The 25,518-nt window shown below is 37.9% G+C and overlaps 1 protein-coding gene across 16 annotated transcripts in view; it reads left to right on the top strand.

Moving 5' to 3' along the window:
* Positions 1-25,518, top strand: part of LOC130927028 (guanine nucleotide exchange factor DBS-like) — a 116,443-nt gene that overhangs the window by 31,649 nt on the left and 59,276 nt on the right. For 5 of the 16 annotated variants that reach the window (XM_057852488.1, XM_057852491.1, XM_057852493.1 and 2 more), the window contains exons 2-4: positions 15,136-15,219; positions 20,736-20,850; positions 24,113-24,203. In XM_057852488.1, coding sequence (XP_057708471.1) covers positions 15,136-15,219; positions 20,736-20,850; positions 24,113-24,203 — 290 coding nt within the window. Of the gene's footprint in view, positions 1-667; positions 2,130-8,998; positions 9,099-15,135; positions 15,220-20,735; positions 20,851-24,112; positions 24,204-25,518 lie in introns of those variants that run through there. The other 11 variants (XM_057852492.1, XM_057852478.1, XM_057852479.1 and 8 more) reach the window with 11 other exon arrangements.

Genomic DNA, 25,518 nt, shown 5'->3' with positions numbered 1-25,518 from the left:
ATGTTCTACGCCAGGGGTCCTATCCGGCCTGCCTCCACATTTGGTCCGGCCCCCTGAACTTTTTTTTTTTTTTTTTCAATAGTGTTATTTATTTCCTGGCTCTTTTCTGTGAAGAACTCAGAGAGGGTTATTTTGTTATTATCTATTTAATTAATAGTGTTATTATATTATATAATATTTTGTGCTGTCAAACGATTAAAATTTTTAATCTAGTTAATCACAGCTTAAAAAATTAATCGTAATTAATCGCAATTCAAAGCATCTATAAAATATGCCATATTTTTCTGTAGATTATTGTTGGAATGGAAAGTTAAGACACAAGACGGACATATACATTCAACATACTGTACATAAGTACTGTATTTATTTATTATAACAATAAATCAACAAGATGGCATTAACATTATTAACATTCTGTTAAAGGGATCCACGGATAGAAAGACTTGTAGTTCTTAAAATTAGTTCTTAATGTTTTGGTTTTAATAAAATTTGTCAAATTTTCAAACCAAAAATAAACTACTAGCTCGCCATTGCTGCCTTAGAGAAGGAAAAAGTTATGTGGCCCTCACAGGAAAAAGTTTGGGGACCCCTGTTCTATGCTAATTACTTCTTCTGTTCCTGTTTTAGTTGTTTCATTAATTGCTAGTAATGGTAGTTGGCAACACTTTATTTGACAGTGGTGCCATAAGAGTGTCATTAGACAATCATAATTATCACATGACACTGTCATGAGCATTAATGAATGCTTATAACAGATGTCATTTAATGTTATCCTGCAAATGATCTCACTTTTGAATGGATAAAATATCCGAGCTGGACATAAATGGAATTAGCAACATAATTTGCCGGATGACACTTAATGACATCTGTCATAAGCATTCAGTAATGCCCATGATAGTGTCATGTCATAATAATGACAGTCTTATGATGCCACTCTCAAATAAAGTGTTACCATTTAACCCAAATTAATCAACAAATAAGCCACACTGGACTATAAGCCGCAGGACTCAAAATGAAGGTAAAAAGTAGCGGCTTATAGACCAAAAATTACGGTAAAAGCTTCGAGCAGATAACACTTAATGACATCTGTCATATGTATTAATTAATGCTCATGATACTGTCATGCCGTAATTATGACGGTCTTATGACATCGCTGTCAAATGAAGTGTTACCTATTAAACCAAATAAATCAACAAGTAAGCCACATTGCACTATAAGGTGCAGGATTCAAAATAAAGGAAAAAAGTAGCCGCTTATAGTCCAAAAATTACGGTACCTGTCAGTCGACGTAGCATCGTAAAAGTTATGAAAATATTTTTAAAGGTTGAAAAGTTACCTGATGTTGCTTCAAGGATTTAAAAAAATGGACTAATCGAACAAGATACATGCAATAATTTTAAAAAATCTGTTTTTACTGAACTGCCAAGCAATTGGATTTGGGTACCTTATATCAAATGGTATCATGTTAGGGTATCTAACTATTATTTTGGTCAGTGAGAGTGAATCATTTGTGGGCGTGGTCAGCTAAATGTCCTTTTGGAGGAAGAACTTACAGGTATCGGGGCGGGAGTAAAGGATTCATGCATTACAAGGTAGCTTTTGTCCACGATAAGGATGTAACCTGAGTTAGCCTGGGGAAGTACACAGTTATAGTGTGGCGCTTTGAATGTGGAGACAAGGGCTGGGCAGGGTGTCCGAATGAGAAGCTACCTGTTGTGATGACTGGAACAAGTGTAGCAGTCGACAAGCTTAGCGCAGCAGGATGGAAGAAGCGGCGTCTAATTCAGGCACCGTTACGGATGTTGAGTCGGACTCGGGTTTCTGCATTGAAGTGTACTCAGAGCTACAGAGTACTGTGGTACTGGAGAAGATGGACTCGGTTGAGATAGAGGAGAAATGGGAACGAGACAAAGTGAATGAGGAGAAACAGCGGGGGAGTATGGAAGACAATAAAATGCAGGTGGATTTAGGATTAGTACAAGAGAAGGCAGAAAGACAATCAAGTAGTCATTGGAGTAGATCCCTGCATGTGACTTTGCAGCCTGTAGAAAGCTGGGATCATGTACGCATCTCCCTGGAGGAGGTCCAAAAATACCACAGATTTTCCTGTTATTGCCAGTGGATGTGTGGTAGGTGTCTTATATTCTCCTTGTGTTGTTCATGCATCACCTCATTAAGTACGAATGTACGACACACAATAACAGATCTAGATTGAAACAAGAAGAGAAAAAGACATCCGCCAAGGCCAAATTGTTACAATCATCATCATCTTCGTTTGTTTGTCCAATATTCACGTTTCTAATCATTCTTCCATAGGAAATACCATATTTTTCAAACTATATAAATCGCAGTTTTTTCATGGTTTGACTGGGTCTCCGATTTATACTCAAATGCCACTCATACAGTGGTACCTCTACATACGAATTTAATTCGTTCCGGAACCTGGTTTGCAAGTCAAAATGTACAGTTGTGGTCAAAAGTTTACATACAATTGTGAAGAACATAATGTCATGGCTCTCTTGAGTTTCCAGTTATTTCTACAACTCTGATTTTTCTCCGATAGAATGATTGGAACAGATACTTCTTTGTCACAAAAAACATTCATGAAGTTTGGTTCTTTTATGACTTTATTATGGGTTAACAGAAAAAGTGATCAAATCTGCTGGGTCAAAAATATACATACATGGATCTGAAAAAGCAAATCATTGACTTGAACAAGTCAGGAAAGTCACTTGGAGCCATTTCAAAGCAGCTGCAGGTCCCAAGAGCAACAGTGCAAACAACTGTTTGTAAGTATAAAGTGCATGGCACTGTTTTGTCACTGCCACGATCAGGAAGAAACGCAAGCTATCACCTGCTGCTGAGAGAAAATTGGTCAGGAGGGTGAAGATTCAACCGAGAATCACCAAAAAGCAGATCTGCCAAGAATTAGAAGCTGCTGGAACACAGGTGTCAGTGTCCACAGTCAAGCGTGTTTTGCATCTCCATGGACTGAGAGGATTCCGTGCAAGAAGGAAGCCCTTGCTCCAAAAGCGGCACCTTAAGGCTCGACTGAAGTTTGCTGCTGATCACATGGACAAAGATAAAACCTTCTGGAGGAAAGTTCTGTGGTCATACGAAACAAAAATCGAGCTGTTTGGCCACAATGCCCAGCAATATGTTTGGAGGAGAAAAGGTGAGGCCTTTAACCCCAAGTACACCATGCCTACCGTCAAGCACGGTGGTGGTAGTATTATGCTGTGGGGCTGTTTTGCTGAGTAAATGGGATAATGAAGAAGGAGGATTACCTTCAAATTCTTCAAGATAACCTAACATCATCAGCCCGAAGACTGGGTCTTGGGCGCAGTTGGGTGTTCCAACAGGACAATGACCCCAAACACACATCAAAAGTGGTAATGGAATGGCTAAATCAGGCTAGATTTAAGGTTTTCGAATGGCCTTCCCAAAGTCCTGACTTAAACCCCATTGAGAACTTTTGGACAATGCTGAAGAAACAAGTCCATGTCAGAAAGCCATCAAATTTAACTGAACTGCACCAATTCTGTCAAGAGGAGTGGTCAAAGATTCAACCAGAAGCTTGTGGATGGCTACCAAAAGCGCCTAATTGAAGTGAAAATGGCCAAGGGACATGTTACCAAATATTAGCGCTGCTGTATGTATATTTTTGAGCCAGCAGATTCGATCACTTTTTTCTGTTCACCCATAATAAAGTCATAAAAGAACCAAACTTCATGAATGTTTTTTGTGACAAAGAAGTATCTGTTCCAATCACTCTATCAGAGAAAAATCAGAGTTGTAGAAATAACTGGAAACTCAAGAGAGCCATGACATTATGTTCTTCACAAGTGTATGTAAACTTTTGACCACAACTGTATGTCGAGCGGGAATTTCCCATAAGAATTTATTCTAATTTGATTAATTTGTTCCACTACCCCAAAACCTACGCAAAATCCTTAATAAATACTGATGGTACAATTACAATTACCAATTACACAAAGCAAATCAAATAAATTATGAATAAAAATTGGTTTAATAATAACAATAATAGTATAAGGAATCGGGTTGTAATGCGGCGGTTCTGTTTTGTATGCTATTCCTAAATGCACCATGTGACTGACGACAGTGACCAAGGTGCAGAATGACAGCGGACAGTAGGCGTGTTGTTTTGCACAAGTTCTAAATTAAACTACTAAAAACCTGACGAAGACGGCGTTTTCCAATGGCAATAATTGTCACCTTAACTTATAGAGACTGGCGCACGGCGGTCGGAAGAGGACCGTCGAAATACCGTATTGGCCCGAATATAAGACGGTGTTTTTTGCATTGAAATAAGACTGAAAAAGTGGGGGTTGTCTTATATTCACGGTCTAGACATTATACCCATTCACGACACTAGATGGCGCCAGATATAATTGAAGCAATGTTCTGTCATGACAGATCTCAGCTACTCTCAAGTTTAACCAGTTTGCGTTATTTTATTGCAATGTTTTTCCTTATTCAGATTTGTTTGAAGACTACAGTTACAGTTAGACTTCACTTTAATGGTTAATGCAGTTATTGCAATTTTGTTGTTTTATCACAATAGATTGGTTTATTTAAATTTTTTTCAAAAACCAGAAGCCATTCATTTACGAATGTGATTGCACTTTAGTTTACATATTTAAATGTTATTTATACATATATATGTTATTTATACATATATATGTATATTTAAATGTAAATTTAAATATTAAGATTTGAATGAGGCAAAATAACATGCTTTTTCTCTCAAATATGTTGTTATAATCATTTGTTTCAGATGTACTGTAATTATTTTCTGTGTAAAAATTAATTTGGTGTTCAAAAAGTCTTTTTTCAAACTTGAGTCTTGAAAATTTTTGCAAAGCCGGTGATCGTCCCCAGGTGCTAGTCACATGATCTGTTCGAAAAATAATTTTGACCCATTATAAAAATGTATTTTTTTGTTCATTTCATTCATTTTTGTTGCAGTTTTATTGCTTTACAACTTTTATATATATATAGGAAAGTCAATTTAATGCAATGACACTTTTCAGCCGCCAGTGGGGTCCTGTCCCCCCCTTAAAATCCACTTACGACATCCGCCAAGGCCAAAATGTTACAATCATCATCGTTCATTTGCTTGTCCAATATTCACATTTCAAATAATTCTTCCATAGGAAATACTGTACTTTTCGGACTATAAGTCGCACTTTTGTCACGGTTTGACTGGGTCCGCGATTTATACTCAAGTGCAACTTATACAGTGGTACTCAAGTAATGGGTAACATTGTGAGTAACTGCTACGATGTTACCGCTACGCTATAATGACACTAAAAGGGTCATATCTCCAGAAGAGGCTAAAATGCACGCTTTCGAGTCATGTTGACGGCAGCGCTCTATACCAAATACAAATATTTTTTTTTACAGTGCTTTAAGTACACCACGTGATTGAAAAAGCTGGCATGAGCATAGAATGGCAAGCTTCAGTCTGATTGGTATAATGGAGTCATGTGATTATTGCTGCGACGTCTCATTGGTGACACTGTAGCGCCACTGTTGGCATCTGTAACGACTAGTGTAGCCCAAACTAGCGGGTAAGAGTAGCGTTTCTTCTTCACAAATCCACTCAAGTAAAAGTAAAAAGTATGGTTTAATAAAACTACTCTTAGAAGTACATTTTTCCTCAAAAGGTTGCTTGAGTAAATGTAACGGAGGAAATGTGACGCGATACTAGGGATGTCCCGATCCAGGTTTTTGCACTTCTGATCCGATACCGATATTGTTTTGCACTTCCGATACCGATACTGGCCGATACCGATCTGAGCATGTGTTAAAGTTAGTTATTCAGCCTCCTTACTTAGTTGTCAGACTCATGTTGAAAAAGGTTTTAGTACTCTTGATAACATCTAGCCAGCTGAATTAGGTGAGTTTCAATAACACACAACGGTTGGTAACAAGAAACTGACCTGTTTATTCAGTGGCAAACACAAAACATTATAAATAACAAACAGAAATGGCATAGTCAGTCAGTAAAACGTGCAAATAATATTGTAAACTGTCTTAAAAAAGCAAAACACACCAACAACCTCAGTGGAAAATCCCACAAATCCCCCAAGTTATTAGATGCTTTTAATGTTTCGTGCATTAGTTACAAAACTTGTATAAAAAGCCTCTCAGGTTTAAATAAACGACTATATCAGTATCAAGTTAACATTTTAAAACAGTAAATAAAATACTCAAGTCCCCATTCTGTATCAGCAGCTTTAAACTACATTCAATTCATTTAATTTTGCAAATCAAGTGTTGAAAAGTTGTTAAAATTGCTCCCGTTATTCCATAATTTCCCTTCTGTCTACTTTTGACATGTGAAAGTTTTAAAACTGTTTTGAAGATAGATTCCAGTCAAGATTTTGCCGATTTAGGAGTATTTTAGATAAAAAGTTAATTAGGTTCGCTTGGAAGGTTCACAATAGCCGACTAGGGAAGTCTTCTGCTTTAAGATGGCGGCTGTTTACTAAGGCATCTGGTTTTCAGTACTTCAATGTTGCTAACGCAGTCAAGTCTGTCGTGTTGTATCTAGTTCTATATACTTTTGATATCTATTATCTCCAGTAAAATGACGTTGACGTACTTTGTAGCGGCTGTCAGCAGCAGTCAGGTATTCTTGTGTTTTTTATCCAGCGGCATGAGTTGAGCTAAAGCCGTGAGTTAAGCATTGGCATTACCCGGGTCTATGACAAGCATTATGTTTACTTTCGGGACGCAATGCGGTCAGTTTCTCATTGCGTCCCGAAGACCGCGCTGTGTATTAGTTCCGCTTTACTTGACATATTTCAATAATCGGAATTTGGATGTTTGTGAATCGTTCGCGAATCTTCCACGGCCGAATCGCTCAAGGATGTAATGACGGCTGGGAATGTTGTTTTGTGGTTCTAAGTGTTGGATGGTGCGTCTTTATTCACGTGAGATAATAGCTCGTCATCCAGAATGAATTCTTCAGCAATGACTCTTGTTATTCCCTGGGCTTTGGGACTGTCGAGTGCCAGTTTGTCACGCATAGCAAAATTTCTGCCAGTGTTAGTTGCGTAGGACCTTTCTTTTTGTCTTCGGTTTTCTTAACATACTCCTCGTATTGTTTGTGGTGGTATTTCGCTAAATGCTTGATTAGGTTAGTTGTATTAAAACTTCTTACAGCATTACCACTATGCTTGACTTTATTGTGGCATATGTTGCACTCTGCCTCTTCGTCTTTGTCGTACTTCAAGGTGAAATGATCCCACACAGCTGACATTTTACCGATAAATTCTCTCGGTAAATTGGGAGACGGGAATGTAAATGTAGTGTGTTGAAGGTGTGCCATAAAATGCGGACCGGAATTTAGGGAAACCGAAGCAAAAACTGGAATGGATTATGTAAATCGGTGCGCAGGAAAACCCGGACCGCACTTTTTTTTAAAAACTGGATCGGAAGTCTGGATCGGAATTTTTCCATGTTCCGATACGATACCGATGCGCATTTTTTTGCCCATATCGGCGTCCGATCCGATCCAAATATCGGATCGGGACATCTCTATGCGATACTACCCACCTCTGCTTGTGTTTGCTTTTTTTGGAAACTATATGGTAAAATTGATACAGCTTTAATCACACTTTTAAAAGAATTCTTTTTCAGACAACTCTTTTATTGGATGTATCTTGGCTGTGTAAGCATACTTAATAATTGTGTTCAGTTAGTGCCTATTTAATCACTGAAACGTTTTTGAATCTTCAGCAATTTTCTATTCGTCGCAAGTGAGACTTATGAAAACCGTGACCCAATTTCTGATAGTTTTCCATTTAAAAATGTGTGTCTGTTAGTGGATGGTTTTGTCAAGCAGACCTCTTTTCCCAATGCCCATAACTGTAATGCCATCCCCCACCTTCTTCGAATAGATGTCCACTTTTGGTCTTCCTCTTGATTTTTCTCCCATCCTGGCCAATATCAAATATTTTACATATTGGAGAGAACAGAGAAGCTTGTTTCTACTGTCATTTTTATTAACTCAGTTCATCTCATTCATGCATTTGGCCTTTCTCAGAGGCTGGTTGTTACATGTTCTTTGGCATTTGTTAAATGTGTGTCAGTCGCGGAAGACGGTCCAGGTGTGACTGACCCACTGACGTTTGACTCACCCTCCCCAACAATCGTGAGAAGGAAGCTAATCCCCGCCGTTAAGCCCGTTAAAGAACATTAGCCCCTAAAACAGCAGCTGTTGTATACTTGTTTGAATGTCTGTGTTCATACATGTGCGTGTTTCAATGGAAGTGGGAAATAGTAGCCTGTGTTTGTTATCGCTATTTCTATCTGCCCTCACAAACATAATAATGCTAATTTTGACTGGTTTTGAAAAGGTGCTTGTGGTGTCATTGATGCATGAATATCTTACAAGGTCATTGTGACATCAGTGATACTTAATGATGAGAAAGTCCCAAAAGAAAGCAGTCTGAAACCCTACACTCCTAAAATGGAGCGGTTTCAAGTGTATCAGTAACATTGTTGTGTTGACTGATTTACATTCTAACGGCTTTCGATTGATGTCGTTAGGTGTGAAATGCGAAGGGTAAATGGTGTTAAATGTGCTGCAGAAGCACCATTGTTTGATAAATGTCATACAGTGGGGCAAATAAGTATTTAGTCAACCACCAATTGTGCAAGTTCTACTTGAAAAGATTAGAGAGGCCTGTTATTGTCAACATGGGTAAACCTCAACCACGAGAGACAGAATGAGGGAATAAAAAAGAGAAAATCACATTGTTTGATTTTTAAAGAATTTATTTCCAAATTAGAGTGGAAAATAAGTATTTGGTCACCTACAAACAAGCAAGATTTCTGGCTGTCAAAGAGGTCTAACTTCTTCTAACGAGGTCTAACGAGGCTCCACTCGTTACCTGTATTAATGGCACCTGTTTTAACTCATTATCGGTATAAAAGACACCTGTCCACAACCTTAGTCAGTCACACTCCAAACTCCACTATGGCCAAGAACAAAGAGCTGTCGAGGGACACCAGAGACAAAATTGTAGACCTGCACCAGGCTGGGAAGACTGAATCTACAATAGGTAAAACGCTTGGTGTAAAGAAATCAACTGTGGAAGCAATTATTAGAAAATGGAAGACATACAAGACCACTGATAATCTCCCTCGATCTGGGGCTCTACACTACCGTTCAAAAGTTTGGGGTCGCTTTATATCCATCTTGCCTTTTCTGTCCTCTGGTGGTTTTGGCTAAGCAAAGCAAATAATCGTCTCTAAGGTGCTAGTCACATGATCTTTTCGAAAAATAATTTGGACCCACTATAAAAAAAAATTGGGGGGTCATTTCATTCAATTTTGTTTGTTTTATTGCCTTACAGCTTTTATAGACAACATTTTACCAGTAAAGTCTTAATTTTCAATTAATATATAGGAAAGTCAATTCCATGCAATGACATTTTTGGCCACCAGGGAGGGGCATAGGCAGTTTTTATTATTATGCTTTTATTAACACTCAGACATTGTTTTCACGATACCCAAACTCTGATTTACCTGCATGAAGTACCTTGATACCAATACCCAACATGATCTCAAATACTGAGTGGGAACTGAACCAGAGAAATGCACCACTGCGTTAACACTGATTTCAGTGTTGAACGATAAATTGTGATGTTAGAACTTGACCAACAAACATTCAACATTTACCAATTGAAAATAACAATAACTGTTTGAAATAGAAATACAAAAACAACCAAAACTGACATGTTTTAAGAGCTTAAGATAAAGCAGAGTTAGTGTTTGTTTGGATTCGATTTTCTGGGAATCGCCAGGGGCCAAGGTGTGGTTGTTTGTTGAGTCAAGGGCACGAGCAGTATATGACTGGTTCTGCGAGCACTCTGCAGATTATTCTACAACCTCGGGCTGCAAGTAGCCATTATCATCCGTGAGGGAGTCCTGCTTTATACCAGACGACAAACATCAGAGTCGGGGCCATTTGTCACGTCTCATTTACACTTCCACTGTTGCTTTGTTGGCTGCATGCACACCCTCGCCGGAGGTTAGAATGAAAGGAAAGAGGAAATTGAAACTGTTCCTCAAATGTCTGCTCTTAATCAATAACTTGTAGTCTCTTCAGGCAATCAATAGCAAAAAAGAAGCAATCTGTTTCATTTTCTCTTCAACAATATAGCTTCTGTCTGTCTTTGCTCAAAAATGCATTTTTAATTTTCTGTTTATTGATACATACAAATCTGTAGTAGTCTTTGTAACAAGCATGTGCATATTATTAGTAGACTGTTGACAATTTGCTGATTCCAGATAGCTAATCTCATTCGCAAGTGTGTTGTTGGTGTCGTTGTATTACTGGACGTGATCTGAGCCCCCTGCTGTCATGCACAGGCTCAAAGCCAAAAGAAGCAAACTACAGGTGGCAATTTAACATGAATCCATGCAGACAATATCAGACCATTGTTATTTTGTTTAAAGAAACATGACAATAAAATTGGACAGTAACTATCTATCTATCTATCTATCTATCTATCTATCTATCTATCTATCTATCTATCTATCTACATAGGGGAACATACACACAAAAAATGAGAAAAATATTACACTATTTGAACAAATTATGAGCATTTTGAAAAAGGGAGTTACTTTTCAATCACCTTGTAGATTACTGTAATTTTTTGGACTATAAGACGCTACTTTTTTCCTTCATTTTGAATCCTGCGGCTTATAGTCCAGTGCGGTTTATTTGTTGATTTATTTGGGTTAATAGGTAACACTTAATTTGACAGTGGCGTCATAAGACCATCATAATTGTGACATGACACTATCATGGGCATTACTGAATGCTTATGACAAATGTCAATAAGTGTCATCCGGAAAATTATGTCACTAACTCCATTTATGTCCAGCTCGGATATTTTACATCCATTCAAAAGTGAGATAATTTGCCGGATGACACAAAATGACATCTGTCATAAGCATAATGAATGCTCATGGCAGTGTCATGTCATGATTATAATAGTCTTATGGTGCCACTGTCAAATAAAGGGTTAGCAAATACCATAACTAGCAATTAATGAAACAACTAGAACAGTAACTGAAGAATTAATTAGCACAGAACATGTATTTTGATTGTTATTTACATCTGTTGTACTGGGATGCATGCTCGGAGGCATGTTGGACAACAACAGTGTTGACAGCAGGTGGCAGCAGAGGTTGACTGTCTCCCCCAAGGGAGCAGTGATGGCCAAATGAAGCTTCTTCAAGCAGTGAAGCTTTGCAGCCAATTGCTTCCAAGCTTCATGGTGGTTCATTTGATCTTATTACAGTCGTATGATAACGCTGTCAAATAGTTTTACCGGTTAATATCTTTTGGTGTAAATATCCCATAATACAGTGAGGACAGCTGCGGCTTATAGCCCTGTGCGGCTTATCTAAGAACAAATGTCGTTTTCGTGTCAAATTTGGTGGGTGGCAGTCAGGTGCGCCTTATAGTGCGAAAATTACAGTAGGTTGTTTTACTCCAAGCATGTTTATGCTCATACTTATGTCCAAGCAGTGCCGTGGTAAGTGGCGTGCTGAGGGTGGTGCAGCACCCCCTGGTGTTGGGGAGGGAAATATGTTTTGGTAGATTTTTTTTGTTGTTGTTAAAAATAAATAAATAAATGAATACAACATTGAAACAATAGAGTATTTAACTTTGGGGATTAAATATACTGTATATGATGAAAAACTTTGGGTTTTTTTGGGGTTTTTTTGTTGATAACATGGTCACCACCTGACACCTTTCTTACTACCGGGTCACGATGAATAAGGTGCTATTGGAACAGAAAAGTAAACTTTTGACTGAACAAGCGTTAACATTTTGCAAAAACAAATCAGCGATTTTTTTCCTTACAAAAATTTCTAACATTCAATGTCGAAAATGAAGATGACTGTAATGATAGTTCTATGTTAAACTGATGCGTGTTGGACCTTTTAGTTTTCAAATGTATTTGTCATTGCGCCATCTCGCTACACTGACTTGCGTGATAATTCACGGCCGCTTTTATTTCCATTACAAAAACTCCAACACACACTGTAGGTGAAATAGAGCCGTCTTTCTAGTAGCATTGTAGTAGTTCGTCAACTATCCAGCATGTGTTTGCACTGCCATTGTGCACGTCTTGTATGTAGAAAATGCGCTAGCATGACAAATTTGGACCAAAACTGCTGTTTTTGGATGGGAAATCCTAAAAAAGATCCTCAGCACCCCCTGCTGAACGCACCATCAGCTTTGGTGAAGTTGGTATTTTACCTTTGTCCTCCTCATGCCTCAAAATGTCATCACTCTTCCTCTTCTGTAGGTTTGGCGGAAGTAATTATGATTATATTTTGGTTGATAAATAGGTCTCCTGATTCAATTTTGAACATTCATTTTAGCAACCAAATATGGTTCCCAGCTGATTCAAGAATAACACCTACTGTATTTTGTTCCCAAGTGTTATCTCCTAGTTTATTTCATGACATTGACCTATAAAAACACTTTTGTTTCCCGACAAGTTTGGGTTTCGACTTTGAAATTGTATTTTTGACTTTTCTTTAATGTTCTACTTTCTAATGCTTTTACTGTAATTTTCAGACTATAAGGCGGACCTGACTATTAGCCGCCACCCACCAGATTTAACACAAAAACGACATTTGTTTATGAATAAGCTGCAGTGGACTATAAGGCACAGCTATCCTCACTTCATTCATATTTACACTAAAAGATATTAACCGGTAACACTTTATTTGACAGCGGCATCATACGACTGTCATAAGACCAAATGAACCACCATGAAGCTTCGAACCAATTGGCTGCAAAGCTTGATTGCCTCAAGAAGCTTCATTTGGCCATCACTGCTTCCTTCGGGGAGACAGTCAACCTCTGCTGCCACCTGTTGTCAACACTGTTGTCGTCCAACATGTCTCCTAGCATGCATTGCAACACTCCAGATGTAAATAATAATCAAAATTCATGTTCTGCACTAATTATTTCTTCTGTTACTGTTCCAGTTGTTTCATTTGTTATGGCATTTGGTAACACTTTACTTGACAGTGGCGCGATAAGACTGTCATTAGACATTCGTAATTATGACATGACACTGTCATGAGCATGAATGAATGGTTATAACACACATATATATATATATATATATATATATATATATATATATAGGGCTGTCAAAATTATCGCGTTAACGGGCGTTAATTAATTTTTTAAATTAAACACGTTAAAATATTTGACGCAATTAACGCATGCACTGAATGAGCCGCTCTCGCATTGCCTCAAACAGATTTCAATGATGCCGTTTATGGACATTAAGAGTGAAGAGAATGCCACTGGCCGCTTGGGGGCAGCGCAGCGCCGTTCAATACTAATGTTATTCCTTCTAATAGTGGGAGAATTAGTAGTTGTGAGACGTTTATGCTGTTGCTTTGTGCTCCACACATATTTCGGTAAGATTGCTTTCTTTTAGTGGCAATTATGTGTCTCTTGTTGTATTTTGGGTAAGATATGCACAGAGATATATCTGTTATAAAGGCGAGTGGACACAGGCGTTCTTTGGGCTGCGCCGTTTATTGGCATACGCTTCTGCAACTCCTTCACAACAAACAGAAGTATCATTTAGTGAAAGCACAACAAAAATAATATTGCTATCTCTCAAAAAAAATAATGTTCACAAAAAGAAAAGCACTTCAGTCTGTAGTAATGAGGCCCTATTCTCACACAGCTAAACAACAATGCAAAGTGAACTGGCATTACTCAGAGTTTGGTCACTAAATTCGTATTATTGTTATTTTTATTCTTCTTATTATTATATTAACTCTACTTTTGATTGAAAATTGTACAAATTTTATTAAAACGAAAATATGAAGAGGGGTTTCAATATAAAATCACTATAATTTGTAACTATAACATTTGTCTTTTATGAACTACAAGTCTTACTATCCGTGGATCACTTAAATAGAAAGAATGTTAATAATGCCATTTGTGGATTTATTGTTATAATAAACAAATACAGCACTTATGTGCAGTATGTTGTATGTATATATCCGTCTTGTGTCTTATCTTTCCATTTCAACAATAATTTACAGAAAAATTTGGCATATTTTACAGAGGGTTTGAATTGCGATTAATTGCGATTAATTACGATTAATTAATTTTTAAGCTGTAATTAACTCGATTAAAAATTTTAATCGTTTGACAGCCCTAATATATATATATATGTATATATATACAGTGGGGAGAACAAGTATTTGATACACTGCCAATGGCAAAACCCATTGGCAGTGTATCAAATACCTGTTATATATATATATATATATATATATACATATATATATATATATATATAATATCGAGTGTTATTCAGCAAATTACCTAACTTAATGGATGTAAGAGATCCAAGCTAGCCATAAATGGAGTTAGTGACATGATTTGCAAGTTGACACTTAATGACATCTGTCATAAGCAATCAGTAATTTCCATGATCGTGTCATGTCATAATTATGATGGTCTTATGACAGTCTTATGATGCCGCTGTCATATGAAGTGTTACCTATTAACCCAAATAAATCAACAAATAAGCCCCACTGCAGTATCAGCCACAGGATTCAAAATGAAGGAAAAAAGTAGCGGCTTATAATCTAAAAATTGCCGTATATGTAAATGTACATTTTCCTCCTTATTTTGTAGACTTAGTTTGACGTGAAACACGACGAAATGACATTTAACAATTGATTTTCTGCATAACTATGAAGTAAAATCAGAAATGGGTTGACCTTCATTCCCATTGTAACCAAACCCCTTAACTGTCCTTTAAAAGAACTTTACAGTCATTCTTTATGCAACTCTTTTACAACCAGCACCTCTGGTTTAACCACAGATCGTTAGGTTATCGATCTGTTTGCTTCTTCTGTTCTCTCAGTGTCATCAAGCTGAACCAAGCACATTATTCGTCCTACAAACACCGAATGATAAGGGTTTTACACAGACTCAGTCAAATTTACAATAAAGTGCCATAGTAGGGAAGAGGAAAGCAGATTCATTTTCATTCTTCTAATGGCATGTTTTTTGTGTTTTCCCAACAGATGAGATCATGCAATTGGACAGCAGCCCTCTCCGCGCTGCTGACATCACTCCTGAACTCAGGAGGCAGTTCGCTTTTCTTTCAGGTAACTCAACTCAATCATTGTATGATTCTCGTCTTTGCAACCTTGTGACACGACTCGACTTGACTTGACATAACCTCGTGACCCAACTCGACTTGCCCATGACAGGTAAGACTCGGGACTTGTGACTTGGATCATAGTGACTCGTGTAATTGTCTGCATTAAGCAATTCAATTGCAAAGAATCCAGCATGTACATGCAGTTTGCTCATGGTCACTTCCAGTTTTGTTAATCTTACTTTAAAAAAAATTAATTCATTATAGGTATTAATTACCTCTCCCCAAAAAGTAATTGCGTTAGTGACTCAGTCACCTGAATGTAAGAGTAATTCGTTACTTGGCAAAGTAACTAGTGATAATTCTCATGTTATTTTCTCAACAACAACAACAAAAAACAGGTCACACAATGTGAAGTTTAAAGGGTTTTTGGGACAATTGGCCCTAGCCCAATTCTTTACCCTAAACTTAACTAGGGGGTATTGCGGATATTGCGATAACTAGATAGTAACCTTGGCTATGTGTGGAAGTCATTTAATGTTGTGAATCAACCGTTAAAGTTGTTAAAATTGCTACTGTTATTGAATTAGTTCCCTTCTGTCTATTTACGACATGTACTGTATAAGTTTCAAAACTGTTTCATCATTTAAAGATAGATTTAAGTTCAATTTTGCCAATTTAGGAGTATTTTAGAGAAAAAGTTACTTAGGTTCACTAGGAAGGTTCTCTACAACAGAGCCTTCCTGAGAAGTCTACTGCTCTAAGATGGCGGCTGTTTACTAACGCATTTAGTTCTTTATTATACATGTTGCTAATGCCGCCGTGTCTGTCATTGGCATCTAGTTCTGTATATATGTGATATCTACCGAAGCATTATGTGGGCGTACAGTCAGGTATTATTGGAGCCACCTAGCAAAGTAGCATCCCGTTTGCAACGGAGTCACACTCCCATGCCTCCTCCTCGCTCCTGCTCTGCTCTCTCGTTTCCGTGAGTCTGTCTTTTTCAGACTTTTCTCGCGTCAGTCAACCAACATTGTAACTAGGGCTGGGCGATATGGCCTTAAGTACGTATCACGGTAAATTGAGCAGATTTACCTCGATGACGATAAATTCACCCAAGCGGACTGTTATATAATTTGAAAATTTGAATCAATGCATGGAATACAAATTAACCGTTTCTTGTTAAATTTATTTACCAGCTTTCATTTTAAATGGTAAATGGTAAATGGTGTTATACTTATATAGCGCTTTTCCAGCTTTCGCTTTTCCACCTTTCAAGGCGCTCAAAGCGCCTTAACAATTGCACATGCAGTCTGAACATTAAGTTTAAAAAAAAAAATCTTGTGTGAACATTTATAACAGCTTGTATGACTTGAAAAAAATATAACATTATAAAAATCAATATGACGACTGTGCAAACATGTCATTGTAACACAAATGACTTGCAGCTTTAAAAGTACACTTCAGACAACTTATTGGTAATGGCTGCTGTGACATAATTATTCAACGCAAGTGTTTACGTCAGGTTTCAGGGTTTTTTTTCCAGAACATTTTAATGCATGCACCCCCCACACAAACACAACCAGATTAAAGCTGTATTGCTCTGATGCCAATGAAACATTTGAAATTTTATGATGGCAGAATAAAGCAAACACATACAGAAAAATAGCTGTGGCCATTAAACTGTCATATTACATATAGGCTTCACTGTTGGATTATACTTTATGCTGAGTGCTTTACCATCACGAAAGCTTTCAGAGAAATCACACACGAGATACCAAATAACGCGACATATTGATTGCTAGATGATGTCCGTGCCCAATCCACTCATTAATTTCAGCCGTTTCGACAAGGTTAGAGCCGCAATCCGACTCCATCACGTTCATTTGTACCGTTAGCCGCTAGCGTTAGCCTGTGGCTAGGCTACCAGAAGAAAGCACTGAAAGCATCCTCTTCTGAAATTGTGAGCACCAGGGAGGACAGCGGGTGAAAGGCCGTCTGGAACCTGCCAAGAGTTTACTTAATGTCGCGTGAAAGTTTGGCGAAGCTCCCTTAAGCCCGGCTCCATCACGTTTGCTTCTAGCGTTAGCCGCAAGCGTTAGCCTACCGGTCTTCTGTTTGTTTGGCTTCCTGAAAACCACGTGACTCCATATGTTAGAGCACTGACTGCTTTCTTAAAGGGGAATGAACATAGCCGAACAACACAGAGTCAAAGCGGGATGAAAAGACTATATTTTCTTGTTTTATTAAATTACCGAATTTACCGACATGGTCAAAATTACGTCGGTCATCATGAAGAATTTCGGTAACAGTAAATTTTCGGTTTACTGCCCTGCTCTAATTGTAACGCATAGTAACGCACGCCTTTCCCTCCTCAGTAACGGTAACGACGTTGCCAAGATGAGAAAAGTAATTGCTTTACAAACGGCGCCCCATACACTTCTTATTTTTGTCATTGGCCTTTGAGATACTGTAGACTTGGCTAGAATCTGGCTTCATTTATAAATTCTTATCGGGCTCCCCATTTTCACTGATTCACAAAAAACAACGCGGGTTGCAGTGTTGTTTTCATCAACAATGACGATAACGAAAATATTTCGTCAGCGAACAACTTTTTTATGACGAAGACGTCACAATGACTCGGTGAAAAGGTGTCTTGGGAGACTGAAACATAATGAGATGGATGCCAGTTGTTGTCTGACGACATGAGAACGAGATGAAAATCCGCCATGGTTTCCATCATGAATTCCCAATGTGTGATATTTTCTTATTTTATGAGTAGTTAGCACGCTTTACCAGTGTTTGGTCGTGTCACTCTTGCGACGTGCTGCACGTTGATGCACTGAAAAGCTGGACCAACATATCACGCCCCGACATTGAAAAAAAAAAAAACATTTGAAATTAGCGCCATCTGGGGAGCAAGCAGCCAGGATCAAACAGTATTTCAGCATTCCAAAAAAACAGTTGGATTCACTGACTTTTTTCAAAAAGATGGAAGATGGTTCAAAACGAGTCAGGAAAGCACAAAGAAAAGAAAGAAAAAAAGAAAAGTCCCACAGCATGGGAAGTGTGTATTTGCTTTTTGTTTTCAGCACCATTTTCTGCGTATGTTCTGGAACCTGTGCCCGTCTTGTCATCCCTGCGCTGTCATATGTACTTTGCGTTCCGGCACTTTATGATTTACAAATAAAGCACTGCTTCTGAGTGTGTATTATCAGGAAAATGGTGATGTCCTTGTAGACTCTACAGTTATGTGCTCGTCTGTCTTGTTCATTCGAAATTGTTGGAAACCTTTTATTTATTTATTCATGGACTAAAACTTTTGAAGTTTATAGATGTAAACATTATGACAATTGTCGACAAAAACTAGTCGAAATTTGTCTGTTTTCATTGAGTAAAACGAGATAAAGACTAACACATTTTAAAATGACTAAAATAGGTCTCAGACTAATAAATATTATCGTCCGAAAGACTATACGACTAAGATGAAAATTAAAATGGCTGACAAAAACAACACTAGCTAACAAGCTAACCTGTGTCTGAGCTCAATGGAGGGAACATGATGATAACTAAGTTTTGATGCAATTGGTCTGCAACAACACTTTTTCTTGTGTATTACTGCATACATTTTGAAGTATTGTATTGTTATTTAAGTACATTTACATGGAAAACTTTTTTATAAATGTCCAATTAATGAAAATAGGTGCATTTACCTTAAATGAGTTAAACAGCTGAAATACCACCCCAACAATATTACCCCATGTTTAGTCTAAGCAAAGTTTCAGTCAAATGATTTTTTTCCCACTTTAATCCATTACTAAAATTTTGAGTCCCAAAAATCCTTATGATTGCTTATATTTATTTTACATAGTGTACATGCAAATGCATTCGGAAACGTCAGAAAAAAATGGTTACTCCTTTACAGTAAGTGATAAAAATTTAGATGTTGAAAAAATTTTGCAATTTTTTAAAAATTTGCTCTTTAAAGTCTCAACTGATTTAGTTTAACATAAATACTTGAGGTCATTGAGTTTTTATAACGTCGTCTGACTGGCGGCGACTGCCGCAGTTTTTCAATCTAACACGCGTCAGCTTTATTTTGCATTTAGTTTCTGTGACCTATTTTTTGCTTGGCAGTTATTTAGTATTCAAATGTCACAGTTCAATCTCATTGCTCATCTCAAAAGGACAGTGCCATAATTTTTCCTAGTCACTAGCCGCAAAGATCATTCAGACACACACACACACACACACACACATATATATATTGTTATACTGTAATATACAATATTTCATTTTGGCTCAAAAAATGTCTATACTTGCAAGTCTCATCTTCCATTAACGCCCCCTCACTGACCTTGTAAAAGCAGCAGTGTCGGGAACCATTTTGCAGACATTATTTGAACCATGACTGCGCGTTTGCTGTTGCCATAGTGATGAGAAGAAAGAATGAGCAGGCCGGGTAGATTGATATTCCGGGCACATGCGTTTACGGAGCAGCTGTTAAATGCAAGCAGCAAAAAATTGGTGGGATTGTGGTTGTCATCATATGATTTTAATATTAACTAAAAAATTGAATTTCTGGAAAAATTGCATAGATTTTGGAGCATTTTAGGGTCCTAGCTCACCTGCCATTGATGGCGCTAGACGTCCAATGCATTTTGATTGGGATGGGCGAATGAACGAGCATTGACTTGTGTGTATCGTCACACCCCTAATATATATATAGCAAATTAGTTAATATACAGTATAAACAATTCTTTCCTTCCAGTTTTTTTTATACATTATTATTGTTCTATTATTTTAGGAATAATAAAGCTTGTTGAGTAACCTCTGAGAATTTGAATTTGTGTCTTAAGTTATATAGCCATTATTTTGTTATTAAACTGAATTTGCTATCCAGGCAGAGGAGGCACATTTTAAATATATTATAATAAGTCTAATATAGTAATAAGGCATTTGAATGAACTTCGAGTAAAATTTAAGTATCTTGAGGCCTGGCCGAGTGTCCTCTTTTTGGAAAATAATATATGGTCACCCTAATGTATTATATTGTAGCTACAGGGACAACGCCAGCTTGGTTATGATAATGTACTCTCAGCAGGAAAACAATACTTTTCCATTAATTATACCCACGTGGACGCCATGAACTTTGTCAAAAAACAAAAAAAAAGTTGCCCGAGAGTTTAAGATGCTGCTCACCACGCTAAATGTTAATGCTAACGAAAACGCGAATGCTATGCTAACGCTCCAAGCCACTTAGCCAATCATCATCGCGTTTGCAACGGCGTCACCACACTCTTTTCTATATTTTCATGACTATTTACATCGTAAATTATCACTGAAGGTAATAAAAGTATGAATGACGCGTGTCCAAACTTTTGGCCTGTGCTGGAGCCTACCTTAAAACGGACAAACTCCAGAAAACAAAACAAACAAAAAATGTAGCGCACATCTAAAGGCAACAAATGGCTAACATTTTAAAAGTACTATATCTTATGATGTGTCTTTGCTTTTGTTCAGGAGGCAGAGGAGACAACGGTAGCCCCATCATCATTTTTCCAGAATTCCCATCTTTCAGCGAGATCACGGACAGAGAATTTCACAATGTGCTCACCTACCTGACAAGTGTACCCAGGTAAGGTTACTAGTCACATTGCTGTCATATTAGTTTTTTTGCAGGCTGAATACCTGGCAAGTCAGGTCTCATGTTGTTGGGGATGTACACTATACTTGAATTACGTGGCTGTATCAAAAAGATAAGCAAGAAATCTAAAATCCGCAAAGTAGAGGCGGAGCCTATATAAATGTATTTATTAATGTATATACTCAGATTTGACAGAATTTGCAAGAGATACATATGACTTTTTTTCCCTATCTGTGTGAAAAATAATTTTGACCCATTATAAAAAAATATATATTTGTTTTCATTTCATTCATTTTTGTTGTTTTATTGCTTAACAACTTTTACAGACAACATTTTACCAACAAAGTCTTAATTTTAAATTCATATACGTACTAGAAAGTAAATTGCATGTAGTCACATTTTTGGCCACCAGGGGACGCTCTGCCCTTCTAAATCTCTGCGTATGAATAAAGACTGTTAAAAGTGAGCTTGACTACTATGCTTACTTAAAGAGTATGTCATGCCCTGGGAAAATGTTAATATTCCATCATTTATCCATAAACGCATGCCTTTTCTATTCATATCATGCAACTTCGTGTAATTACACACAAGAAAATGAGAGAAATTTGGCTCGATTGTCAAGCTAAAACGACCGGCGCCCGAGATCTGGCAGATTGTGTGTGTGACGTCATTACAAGTGAAGAGAGTGCCACCGGCCACTAGGGGGGCAGCGCCTGTCTGTATCAATATAATTCCTTCTAGTGAGGGGAGAATTAGCAGTGTTTTGAGCTGTTTATGCTGTTGCATTGTGTTCGTCCTGCACATATTCCAGGCTCCCTCATGAAGAAGCACCCCTCATTGTCAATAAAAGAGAATTCAGAATTGACAGTGAGGGGTGTTTCTTCAACAAGAAAAAAGGCTCAGTGCTTTAATACTGAATGGCGGCGATGATGGCAGACAATTTCGTTTCTAGTTTCAGCGACGAATCCGACGTAGAAGGACGTAACGAATGTTCATCTAATGGTGACGAGGAGCGTTACGAAGCTTTAATTGGTGTTTTAGGTTACCAATTTGAGCCCAAACGAACGCCAATGCAGCGTAATGAAACGGTCATTTAGGGGAGCAATGACACTGATGAAGCATCGGCAGCAGATCGTGTGGGAAACAACGAATGATATTTTTTGCATTTCTTTTTGTGAAGCTGATACACCGTGACGGCAAAATAAAGTAATGTGTAGAATAATTATCATTTATTGCGCTATCATAGTTTTTCGTTCAGCCAACAGACACAAATATGAATGGGATCAGAGGATTTGTTCTATATATTTTACAAGCGATAATTTATACATGTGTCCAGTCCTGTATCCAGTGCGTGATATTTTTTTATTATAAAAGAGTACTCATGCTGGCCATTTCGAGCTTGGCTGCTCCCCTCCTTTGCTTAGCCTTAGCCTCCTTTGCCAGTCATCGTCCTCTTTCTTGATATCTCGGGACATTTAGGTGGCTGCGCGTGTATGGTGGGCACCGCATCTGCTTTGAGCAGCAATCTTGCAGCAAAACCCGATTTCACTTGTCCATAGTTCGAGAAGCTTTCAGGTGGAAAATAACAGAAAACCGTGCCGGAGGCTGGGTCTAGAAAATTAGCCCTCTTTGCACGGACGAACTTTACCCATTTTCTGCGTAGTCCAGCTTTTTTTTTTCGCGTTCGGGAACTCATGGATACTATATTCCGACAAATAGCTATTTGTACACCACATAGCACAGCAGTTTTGAACCATTTTAGTGATGTTTTGGTCTAACAAACCCGAACGCTACTCTCGCGTCGGTAAAAAACAATGGCACCTGGCTCCGCCTCGACTGTCAATCACTTGTTGTGACGTCGCCGCCCCATTCGGCTGTTTCTGGAACACTTTCGGAAATGTTCGTCATTTTCAATCTATTTTCGACAATTGCTCATTAATGTGATTGATTTTTTTGCTAACTTTATCAATATTTGTTATCTTGGCACATAACGGTTCTATTGATGTCTCACACCCCCTTTGCCGTTACATACCCTTTAAAGGATGCAAAGTTCTTCTGTTACCTCTAGTGCACACCACAGTTGGGTACAACTGCTAGTTAGCCCCACTTTCTGCGCTTGGGTCCCCCGCACATAAACAATATATTGAATTAAATGTAATAAAATAATTATAATAAACACACCTATTATAAAAATAAAATAAAAAAAAGAAAAAACAACGCAAATTAGTATTAAAAAAATGCACTTTCATGTATAGTAATATACCATGAATGTTAAACGAAAACAATACTCGGAGTGACAAGGAGTATCACAATTTAGTGTTATTAAACATCACTGACGTGTCAGATATTTAATGAGTTAAAATATTAACACTTTTCAAAGTGTAACTTTAACTCAAAATCTGTGAGAATTACATAAACTTAGAAAAAGTGTTGAGTTTGACTATCTGAATTAAATTAACACTTGTAATTTGGCTGTCTAATAGATTGACACTGAAAAGAAGGGGATTTAACTAGGTAGCTTTAAGAAGGTGTTTTTGCAGTGTAGATTCCAATGGAGGCTAATACGGTAACTCAAAAATCCGCGAATAAGTGAAACCGCAAATTTCGAAGCACGAGTTGGCGAGGGACCGCTGTATAATTGCCTCAGATTATTGCTAGTGGGTTTTTACAGTTGAGAGAGCATTATATGCCTGGATAACCGTAAAACCTTGTTTACAGGGGCCTCTTGTTAGACAACCCATCCCCCTTTTGTCTGTTAAGACACACTCTAGCTACAGCAGCTCATCACTCTGCCACAACCTTTATGATTGGCTCACATTTCCCAACCTCCATCAATCTCTGTGTGGCTGCTAGATGAAGAGGTGGGGCTTAGGCTGAGCACATATTTGCATGATGGTATCTACAGTAGCTTTGTGACGGATTCAACTCTACTTACAATTTAGCTTTGGTAGTGCTTATTTATTCTGTTGCTGGCCGCAATAAGCAGATAAAACCTTAAGATTGCTGGCTCTGTTTTCCATACGCATTCTGAGAAGATGCGGGCGGATGTGTAAAGTGTCCGCCAAATTGGCACGTGGTGGAGGGTGGGCACAGGGAGGTGCGTCCCTGTCTGGGTAGATACGGAGAGCCACATAATTACACAAAGTGTTTTCATCACGTCTCACAAAAGAAAAATGCTGGTTCTTACATCTGAACTAGTGTTGCAGTTCAGTCTCAACATTTAATGGATTTTTCCTTGCTGTGTTTTTGCCAGTTTGCCATCAACGGACGTAGGCTTCATTCTTGTCATCGATCGCCGGCAGGACCGATGGGCCGCCGTCAAAGGGACTCTGCTACGGATCGCGGTGAGTTCACCCATCCGGTGACTTCTTTGTTTTGCACATGTCTGCTCCTGCCTCTCAGTCAGACGGGCATATTTGCTTACTGGCGCATTAGAAGTCCTTTTGTGACTCTCAGGGTGCAATCTACTAATGTAACCTGCAGGATTAAATAATGGACTACTTTCATAACAAAAATGATGTACAAATGTTTTCAAGCTGCGAAAATGTCAAAGGAACAGAATGAGTATCTCTGCACTGGTAGCACAATTTGGAATTTGACCAAAATTACCGTAATTTTCAGACTATAATTCGCTACTTTTTTTCCTTAATTTTGAATCCTGAGGTTTATAGTCCAGTGCAGTTTATTTGTTGATTTATTTGGGCTAGCATCATAAGACTGCCATAAGGCTGTCATAATTATGACACGATACTATCATAGGCATTAATGAATGCTTACGACAGATGTCATTAAGTGTTGTCCAGCAAATTATGTCACTAACTCCATTTATATTCAGCTCAGATCTTTTACATCCATTCAAAAGTGAGATCATTTGCCGGATTACACAAGATAAAATCCGTCATAAGCATTCATTAATGCTTATGGCAGTGTCATGTCATAATTATAATGGTCTTATGACAGTCTTATGGCACCACTGTCAAATAAAGTGTTACCAAATACCAAAATTAGCAATTAATGAAACAACAGGGACAGTCACTGAAGAAAAAATAGCATAGAACATGAATTTTGATTGTTATTTACATTTGTAGCGCTGCAATGCATACTAGGAGGCATGTTGGACAATAACAGTATTGACAGAAGGTGGCAGCAGAGGTAGACTGTCTCCCCAAAGGGAGCCGCGATGGCCTAATGAAGCTTCTTGAAGCAATGGTGGTTCATTAGGTCTATTAACAGTCTTATGATGCCTCTGTCAAATAAAGTGTTACCGGTTGATATTTTTTGGTGTAAATATCCCTTAATACAGTGAGGACAGCTGTGGCTTATACATACCTGTCAACCCGAGGCCGTTGCCAATCTTACAAATAGTGATGTATGCCCTTACAAATTGGTGACTAATCTTACAACGTTGTATATAGCGTGCAATATGAAACAAAAATTTTAAAAAATTATAATATGAATTTATCGGTAATATTGTAACATATAACCTGTCAAAGAACAATCAATATCTTCAGCTAGATAATGATTACTTAAATTTAACCGTCACTTTTGTTATAATTGAATGTAGCACTTTTGGCAATTTCTATTATGTCTTGATGGCTGCACTTCATGGCACTTCAGCTCGCAATTCAGTTTGACTTGAAGGTAGTTCGTTAGTGTGTC

This window comes from Corythoichthys intestinalis, chromosome 12 (genome assembly GCF_030265065.1).
Source record: "Corythoichthys intestinalis isolate RoL2023-P3 chromosome 12, ASM3026506v1, whole genome shotgun sequence".
In the NCBI taxonomy this organism is placed as follows: Eukaryota; Metazoa; Chordata; class Actinopteri; order Syngnathiformes; family Syngnathidae; genus Corythoichthys; species Corythoichthys intestinalis.
The sequence above is the reverse complement of the archived record's forward strand: the minus strand, read 5'-3'. Positions and strand labels throughout refer to the sequence as shown.